Source organism: Aplidium turbinatum, chromosome 5 (assembly GCF_918807975.1).
Source record: "Aplidium turbinatum chromosome 5, kaAplTurb1.1, whole genome shotgun sequence".
Classification (NCBI taxonomy): domain Eukaryota; kingdom Metazoa; phylum Chordata; class Ascidiacea; order Aplousobranchia; family Polyclinidae; genus Aplidium; species Aplidium turbinatum.
In genome coordinates, this window is record NC_137476.1 from 17,430,420 (window position 1) to 17,440,654 (window position 10,235).

At 38.1% G+C, this 10,235-nt stretch overlaps 1 protein-coding gene across 1 annotated transcript; it reads right to left on the minus strand.

The window, feature by feature from the left end:
• Positions 1 to 1,143: 1,143 nt before the first annotated feature.
• LOC145770769 (TBC domain-containing protein kinase-like protein) lies at positions 1,144 to 5,624 on the minus strand. The gene has a single exon (XM_082582486.1). The coding sequence runs from the start codon at positions 5,608 to 5,610 to the stop codon at positions 3,028 to 3,030; it is 2,583 nt and encodes an 860-aa protein (XP_082438612.1). The 5' UTR covers positions 5,611 to 5,624; the 3' UTR covers positions 1,144 to 3,027.
• Between the last annotated feature and the right edge of the window lie 4,611 nt (positions 5,625 to 10,235).

A 10,235-nucleotide genomic window follows, 5' to 3' on the forward strand; every position in this document is an offset into this window, starting at 1 on the left:
AAAGTGGCGCCTACGTGGTTTCAGAAATGGACTCTTCATATGTATTGACTCAACACGATCATTCGTTTTTAAGCAAAAACTGTACTGGATCTGTACCACTATCAACCTTACAAAAATTTAACCTTAAAAAAAATTGAGGGCCGAGTTTTTCCAGGGCCTAAGGCTATAGCCTTATTAGCCTAATCCGGCCCTGGGCTCTTTCCCGCTCGGATCAACCTCGCGTTGCTTTTAACTCATCGATAAACATGATTTCCCGATCAACTCGATGCAACCTCTAAAGTTTCATCCCACTATTCTATATTTTTCCTGGTAACGTAGCCTAGTCATATCTACGCTTCGATCGCTAGTCCCCCCGACCCATCTGGGCGAACCTGCCTCAACGTCTGGCCAGTGCACATCCGTGCTCGTTGGTTCAACGTCAACATTTTTTCGGTAGGTAAAGCATACAATATATTCCCACTTACCATCTTTTTTTTTACACCAATTATTTGAGCCTTTGCTCCAGATTTTATATAATTTTCGTCTCCCACGAGTATTCAAATCGTCCTTGGAGCTAAGCTTTTCTTCCTCGTGGGAGACCCCAAAGTTTATCCGCTCTGCCTACGGGCAGACCGGGTATAGGAGTCAAACGTACCTGTGTTACGGTCACGTGATGGAGACGTGGGCGCTGCCTGGCCTTATAAAACTGCTGTCGCTCGGCCCGTCGTGAGCTGACTTTTTTGCGTTTGCAGAAAGCAAAGCCCGTCTCCCTGGCCCGTTCCGCCATTCTAACTTTTGCGGACGAGTCGCACAAAATTCTCGATCTACACTTTCCTTACACAGGTACCTAGACTCCCCAGCCTGGCCCCCGCGACCTAAGCTGGTGGACTTCCCTTCCGGGTGCATCGCCACCCCATAATCACGCCGCTCCCCGCCTCCACGGGGCGTGGCAGGCCGGTTCTTTAAAGTCTCTGACCTGGCTATGTTTATTGTGTTCTTCTCGCCGTGTCAATTATTTTGTACTCGTGCGTCGTTGATCAAAATAAAACAGTTCATCATCTTATTGCCAAACGCAGCAGCACTAGCCTAATCCGGCCCTGGGCTAAACACTTATTGCTAAACGCAGCAGCACCAGTTTTCAAGTTTAAACAACAGAAACCCTTTAATGATGCAAAAATCAGTAGGCTTAACAGCATCAAATTCTACGTATTTTTTGAAGCAGTTTAAAATCGCCTATCTTGATACAAGAATGATTTGTTCTTGATGAGAAACATCTGAAGTGGCATCTACCATTATCGAAAAATGCTTGCAACTGCATATTTCATTTAAAAATTTGTTAATTTTGAAGTTGGTACACTATTATTTTAGTGGCAAAAATGGACCCACTTCAAACGTAAACAAACGAAAAACGGCTTATTTTTCCTTTACAGTGCTATGCTAGGGGGGAAAGTTGCCCGACTTCCCCGCCGGGCCCCTCTCGGAGCCCCTGATGCAGAGTCCGCAGGAGCTACACCACCAACGCGGTCCGGGTATCAATGCGTTAATATTACGGCTTCGATTGAGGTGTCATTCTTCGTTAAGCACTGTTAGGTTTTCAATGTATTTTGACATTGCATGGGAGCCGGTATCAGTTAGAAACCGTTTTGTTCCAATTCTTACCAGATAAGCATTCCTTGCAATATCAGTTCATTGGGATTACATCCTAAAACCTTAATTGTTGTTTGGGATAACTGTTCAACTTTTGGTATTTCAGAGAGCATATTGGAAACTGCTTGGGTTCCTCACTGAAATTTATTATTAGTTTTCTGAAATGAGCCTACAGTCTGCACTTATCAATCAATGAAAAACAAAAGTGGATATGCTAACTCTCATGCATAGTTTTAAAAATTAAGAATAACTCACTACGTTCACATGCATATGACTAAGATTTAGGACTTTAAAGAAAAACACAAAATACTTTTAACAAATCAAAAGTTTGATCGCTATTTAGCCTACAGTAATTGTTAATCATATTATGTTAATTATGTTATATTTTTTGTGTGCAATTGTATAATCACTGTTCAACATATCAGGACAGGCAATATGTCCTACACGAGTACACGTGAGTTTTGTCATTTTTAGATATCGTACATGATCATGACAATTGTTCAATCATGCAAATGAATTCCAATTCTTTTAACTTTTCCATCTTGTATAGAAACTTGCACTGAACGTCATGTAGTTTTGAAATAAATGACCATGTACTAAAGTGAATGTTTGCGCAAATAGAACATAAAACTTGTCATGCTCAACAAAGCAAAGTACTGTGCCGCATTTAAAAATACCTTACGAAAATTAAAACAAGGCACATTTGTAGGCCTATTGATATTTTGAGAGAGTTACTTTCAAACTTGCTTAAATGGTGCAACAGTATAATATGGCCTCTACAACTTATATAATATAAATTAAACGTATGCTACAATGGTAATTACCACACAAAACTAAAAAAATTTCGAATTGGGAATGACTGAATTACAAAGGCAATGTCATCAAAATAGATATACAGGGTTCCAACACATTTTTCATAAACAAATTCCCTACTTTTTCAATACCCAATTTTAAAAATTTCCCTACCTAATTTTGATCTAAATTGCACATTAACAGTGCTTATTCAATGAAAATTTCTGTGCTGTAATATTTCTAAACAAGATCATACACAGGTTTAAAATTGTGTATCCGGACTATATTACATTCAAACCGGTATGAAAAAAATAAGAATGTAGAAGATTTGAATAAAATCCTTTTTTTCTTCAAAAGACCCAAACTGAAACCGGTTTAATCCGGTTCATATTGCATGATTTTCCATACTTTTTCAATACCAAAGGGAGCTTTTACAAAATTTCCGACCTTTTTCCGGTCTGGAAAACGAGTTTTTAAATTCCCTACTTTTTCCTTACTTTCCAGACTGCGTGGGAACCCTGGATATATTGTCAAGAGAGGATGCTTATCGAAAACAAAACATTTGAACCAATGCTGCGCTATGACAAAAACTGTGAATTGATTGGAAAACTATTGCGAAGGAATAGTAAGAACACCAGCTGGTTTGAGAATATCAATCCCTCCATGGAGAACACAAACTCCTTTAAAACCTTCTTTGAGGAGTTCAGCTGCAAACACATTGTCATCTTTGTTAGATTGGTTTCCTATAACAACAGTTACTTTAGGTTTTATTTGAGCAATAGATTGAATAAAGACTGATAAGGATTTGTTGTTTGGGAACGGGTAATTTACACTCGATCGAACAGAACCTCGATTGAACTCATCAGAAGGTCGAATATCAATGACACAAATTCTTGGCTTGCTAGTTTTGGTAACTTTTGCTGGAGTTTTTGATCCATGGGTCCCACGAAGTTCACATAGCTGAATTAAATCATCTGCAGAAATTCTGCAACACAGCTCTTTTTTCAAATCTGCAAGCGAAATTGACATATCTGAAAGTTCATTTTTAGGAATTGAATTGTAGTCATCAGAGTAGTAGGAAGATGGTTCACGCTTGTTTTTGGTAATTTGTTGGGCATGCACACGAAACGTTGAGCTTTTTGGTGTGTGACAAAAAATCTGTATGGATTTTTGAACAACGGCATCGATGTCGATTTCTGGTAAGTCAGAAAACAATAGAATGCACTCATTGAAATCATACTGTAGCAACTGTCCCCTGAGTTGTTGTAGTATGGCAACTCCAATGCAAAGTGGAAACGAAGAGTTGCCAAGAAGCAAAGTGTCCCACAAATGGACAACTTTATGAATAGGAAAAACATGAGCAAACATGGTTAGAAACCAAGGAATCGCATACAAATCTGGAACGAAAAGAATTTCATTTAAGTGACAAGCTAAAAGTGGGTCATGAAAGGCAACCAGATGCGAGAACACTGCTAGGTATTCTTGAATGACAGCAGAGTTATCTTTCATGAAAAACTTGTGCAGATATTTATCAATAAATAAAGATAAGGAAGCAAAAGCACAGGCTTCGTCATTGAAATTTAAATGAACAAAAATGGCACAAAGAGAATCTAAGCCTTGCCAATATGTAAGGTGTGGATGGGCCATAAGCCAAGCCTTTAAAACTCTCTTGAGCTTGTTATGAGCCACTGGTGATGACAAAATTGCGTTGTACTGATGGCACCTTGGAATATCAACAGCGATTTGACGATCTGGCAGTGTGGGTGTTTCTTTGTCCAAATGCAAGTACTTTTCTTCAATATCACCAACAACATCCAAGAGCCCAGCCCAGACCTTTCCTCTGTAAAAGGGAGGAATATCAACACGAGCTTCTATCCAAAGCTTATCTCGTAAATAAGGATAAGCTTGAAGAAGTCTATTAAACAACGCTATTCGATACACCTGATAATCAAAATCATTCTCTTTTATCAGCATAGGAAGTTTTGATGTTTCATGCTGCTTTTCAGCACTGTCTTCTGACTCGAGCAAAGGGTACATAAAATTCAAGTTTTCTTCAGTAATTTGTAAACGCTTTTCAATAGTTTCCAGTGATAAAATGGTAAAGGTAGGATCAAATAAGGCTTCCGGTGATGATTCTAACCCTAGCATATCGCCTGAAGAAGTCACAAATAGCGGCACCTTTTGTACAGAAGATGTAGTTGTTACCTTTTTCAGAGCTTCTGAAGCCATGTCACCACCTGCTAATTTCCATAAATACCATAGTTCATCACATTCAAGGTCATCAATCGGATTCACTGCTTCTTGGTCAGCGCCACTAAAATTAGGCAAAGTTTTATCATTAGAAGTCCTTTCTCCTTCAGGCATTTCCTCAAAAAATTGGTCTTTTAATAACGCCTCTGGAGATGCCCTGTATTGTAGTTCTACTGCAAGGCCACCTTCCAATACGTGCTTAATTTTAAGAACAATATCACTTCTCTCACTAAGAAGATTTGATTGTTTGAAACATTGAACAAGATTCTGAATGACGGTTTGTGAACTGTTGCATGAACAAAGTTGCAAAACGTTAGAAACAACAGTTTTAACAGATTCATTCTCCCAAATTAATTTCTTGTGAAATAATTCCAGCAAAATTATTGATAGTGACCACGTATCAGATTTGGAGCAAACCGCATTTGGCAAGTCAGTTGTTGGGGTTAAGCTGATCAGTTGCTCTGGTGCTGAATATTTAGGGTTGCCTAAAGGAAATAAAACAAGTTTTCCCCCATCTGTCATATGATGCATGCCATGAGATGAAAGCTTCGGTATGCCATCAGGTGAAAAAAGTACATTTTGTGGATCTAAACATAGGTGTATGATCCCACATTTATTCAAATAGTCTAACCCACTCAAGATTGCAAACGTTGTCTTCAAGCAAAATGAGTGCCATTCTTGCAATGAACAGTGAAATGGCAAAATAATTTTATCTCTTAAACTTTCCAAATAATATTCTGACACAGCAAAGACACGATCATGATTCCCACACTTGAACTCTACATACTGGCAAAGATTTCTATGTCTAAGTGCAAGTAGTTCTTGAGCTAAACCGAGGACCTTTATTGAGTTGGGCGTCAAAGGTAGCCCATTGCTCCCACACACATTATTCGGTACAGCTGTAGTGACAAATGACATGCATCCAATTTGCCTACTGGACATGTTTTACAAGTCCATGAAACCTAAATTACAGTTACATAAATATAATTTACTATCTTTACAGTTTAAAAATCTTTAACACTTCCGCATACACATATGATATATACAAATTTTAAAGCATAATTTCACATCAATCGTAACTTACGGTACTTTTTATTCAATGCTCAAAGCAGAGTTGCCAGATTGTGCCAATCTTGACCAATATTGCCAAAAGACCCATATTGCCATTTTTTTTCAAAAAAAAAAATGACAATATTATACATTATTTCTAAATTTCCATGGTCAACATTAAAAATGCAAATTTTTTTGAATTATGGTAATTGGATAAACCCTAACATCAATTGTTTTGTGTCTGCCTACTATGAATTCTTCGTTTGTCAGACCTAGGTGTTGCCTGATAGTGATACAGACGAAATCGGTTAATCGAATCACCTATTTGCCAGACGTTTTGATACGATTATACGATTGATTCGTTTAACCAATTTACTAAAAAAAAGGTTTATTGTGAATGGGCGTAATTGTTGGGAAGATGTCTGTGCTAGTGTGCTGACTAGGCTGCAACGCACATTACAACTGATGCTTCCTATAACTGTTTACAATTCTGGTTAAACTTTAAAGAGTTTACTAGTTCTGTGTTACATAACACTATGCTGTATGTTCCAACCAGCAAAACTGGTCCTTTTTACATTGATTTATCATCTGCAGACGTTGAAACAATGTAAAAAAGACTAGCTTTGCTGACTTGGCTGAGCAGGTATGATCAAAGCATTTTTCTGCAAACTGCGCAATCGGACTTCTTTTAATCTCACCGATCTCTGTGACGTCACAACGCGAACTTTGAGGTTGACATTTTTGATTCAAGCGTGCTATTTTTAGCTCGTACCAGCTGTGTAGTTTTGAGTATGGAACGTGGCCTACGAAAATAGTGGTATGGTAGAAAAACACGGCTCACACTCATTGTTTTGAAATCGCAAAGTTTTTTTTTCAAGTCTTTTGCGCTGTCTGGTAAAATAATTAATTTGCAATGTTCTTCAACTGAACGAAACTGCACAAATGAAATTATGCACTGCATTTCACAACAGTAGGCTACTTTTTTTCAGCAATTTAAAAAAAATTCTCCAAAGTTTTCTGGTAAAAACTTTTGGACATGCTTTCCAACACTTCCCTCTTAAGCCGAAACAATTTGTCCATGTCCATTCCTTGGAAGGCCAGTCGCCGACGGATGACATCAAAAGCATTTAAACTTCTTTAGTGTGATTATTCCTTTTATGTGCTCTTCTGTTTTAATGAAGCCCAGCTGTGCGAAAATTGGTTCTTTGTAGTGCGATGTCTAGCACATAAGATTATGGCCTGGGATTACAGACACTTGTCTTTGTTTTGAGCGCATGCGTCTGTCTCACCTTTGCTTCATTTCACTTTTGAACATTGCAGACAATAATGCGAAGCAAAAAAGAGACATTCTCTTTTCGCTAACGGGTATAATTATACGATTAAATGAATGAAGTATACAAACTAAAAGCAAATCCTGATGCTTTTATCCGACTTATTCTTTTAAGCGGTATGCGCTTAACCGATGTTTTTACTTAACATCAGATTGGATTTGGGATTTCAGGCATTGATTCAAATAAACGATTGATACGACTGATACGTTTAAGCAGTATACTATTAACCGATTTCGTCTGTAGTACAGAAGTGATATTGGGGAAATTTGGTGATTCTAAAAAAGTGGCCACACTTTCTCTTATGTCAACACAAGCATGTTTTCTGCACAATTTTTCACTACCAGCAAGAAGTGGAGACTGGAGAACCCCTTATACATTTATACAACCTAGTTAAGTCTTCCTTTAAAGATTTGAGAATACCCAAACTAAGTCAATGCTGCATTAATATAAAGCAAAAGTATTATGTGCACATTCTGCATGTGCATTAAAGGAGCTTTGTGGAGCATCCTTCAACGAATTACCAGTATTGTAACAATGCAAATATTCTGAAAATATTATTTGATGTGCACCAGGGACAAGGGACATACATACAAAAATGCTGCTAAATTCAGCCTCCAAATAAATGTGTCCAAAACCAAATGTATGACAACCGACTAAACTAACATCACACTCAATCTCACTCTCTACGGAAAACAAATAGAACGAGTACCAGAATTCATATATCTTGGTCACTGACTATCCGTGACCAACGATGGAAAGACTGCAGTGCAACACCAAATTGGCTTAGGCAGCATTTGAAAAGAACAAAAAGATTCTAACATTCAATAGACTCCCAATCAAACTGAAATCAAAAATTTTCAACACCTACGGTTTACCAGTGGTGCTGTACAGTCTAGAATGCGTAAATTGGACATCATCAACAATGAAAAAACTCACTACCTTCCAAAATCACATCATGAGTGAGAAGCAGGGCTGGAAAAAATGTTTAGCTTCCCGGAAACCTGTTTTTTAGAGAAAAAAATTCCCGCGGCTTACAATCACGATAATGACGTCATAATTACACCGTTTACAGTTTTCTGGCGAAAAGCCTCACTCAAATAATAAATTATAGACGGCCATTTGTAGTCTCATAGTTCCAATAAACAGTCTTAGTATCGTATTTTATTCGTAAGTAGGCACGATGCACTGTTTGTGCCTGATGTGCCCACTTTGATTGGAATAAATTGGAACAACAATAGGCTTAATAAATTAGACGCCGCATGCTTACAAATTAGATTCACTGACTCACCCACCACCGTGTGAATGTCATTAAACAATACGACATCACGAGCCGCTTGTTACGTACTTGACAATAGCAGCATGTTCGAACGGGTAGATAGTATGTGCAATGTGCAAATTGTGCATGAATAGCATAACCAATTACGAAAAGCGATATAGGCATATAGCATAAAAAATAGGCTGGGCCAAAAAAAAACAAGTTGTTCAGAATTTAATGTAAGTTTCCTAAAAGTTGTGAGTGATTGTCAGAAACACAAAAATGTAAATTTGATAAAAAAAAATTAACGTCTTACGGTAAGACAGTCTGTTACCGTGGAAACCATTACCGACAACTACATAAAATGCCTAAAATAATGAGTTGTCACGCATTAAATGACCCGCAGAGATGCTGCTGGTACCAGATGATGCAGAATTGAAAGCTAAAGATGATATGACAACTAGACAGTGGGTGTGACACAATTTAATAAAAAATATTTGCAAAAAAGTCATTTTTGTTTCAGAGTTTGTATATATATATATATATATAAAATTCAAACTTTCTGTAATAATAGGCATATTTGTTTTCTAATTGCTGGGCCTCACTTCTAAAGGCATGAATAGTTGAATACCAAAACTAGGACCTTGCTGTGGCTCTTTGACAAGTGTTCCCCCATCTTCAGTGTACCACGAAATAGAGCTTGACCGATATCACTTTTTCAGGCCGATATCGATATGATATACATCAACTACGAAAAATTTCTTACCAAAGTTATTAAGCAACAAACCAGTCCGCGAAAGTTTATGCATTTGTTGGTGTAATTTTTAACATTAATCACAAAAAACCAAACAAAACAGAAACAACCAAATGCAATACTGTTTTGTGTTCAAATCAATAATCAAAGTTCAACAGTTTCAAATTGTAGTTCAAAAAACATAGTTTCTCATCATTATTGCCAAGAAGAGAACACCTTTTGTCATAGTAAATCAGTCCAACACGACAGGAGTTTCTGCTAGGATTCGCACCAAGACCTTTGTCACTGCCACTAGCCCGATAAACAGTAGCACAAATACAGCAATTGGAGCAGAAACTTCAACCAGGCAGCACCAATTAAATAGGCAGCTAGAAGAGTGCCCTTCCACGTGCACAAAACAAGACATTCGAAAGCATATCCATGTGCTGCGTGCAAAAATGAGTTGTGTGCAGCCGCTTGCACATAATTAAAACGAGAGAGTTTAAATGCACTCTTTACAAACACGTTTGAGCAACTTCTGTTTCTTCTAAAGGCATGTATGACTGGTTTTGAGAATGCTTTTGTTCGCAGATGTTTATCGGCGAAAAATAACCGATACAATATATCAGTCGAGCTCTACCAGGAAACCATGAATTCACTGGCCCTTATCTACCAAACAGGGGAACAGGTTCTTCTTTATTACCAGGGCATCATAAACAACTGTAGCAAGCCAGCCATCTTCAGTCTAGTGCATTGGATACCGCCAGACTTGTAATAAAGGACTTGCAGGACTGGTGAGCAAACACTGGGATTACCCTTAAATCGTGGCAAGCGACAGAACAGATGATCCTTACAGTTATTGAAGAATACAAACTAAGGAGGAGTAAGAGGAATAGGTCAACAGATACAGAGCCAAAAATGGGAGGAGTTTTTGGCAAACACGAGGCAGACATTTTGGACTGGAGACAGAGTTTGGTAGAAGTCTTCTGCAACTGGCAAGTAGACACCACATCCATGAATTGATTGGGGGGCATCTTGCTCAATTGTGTATGGCCCAACCACATGATCCAATGAACAGCTGTTCAAGCAACTGTTGAACAATTGGAGCGAATTGAACCACAACAACTACACATTGGTCGAGGTGACTGCTCCACAAAGAGAGTTGACAGGCTATCACTATACAGCACATAACACCATC

Bases quoted from the DNA above. Each gene is read 5' to 3' on its own strand.
- LOC145770769 (XM_082582486.1), bottom strand. From the start codon at position 5,610: ATGTCCAGTAGGCAAATTGGATGCATGTCATTTGTCACTACAGCTGTA.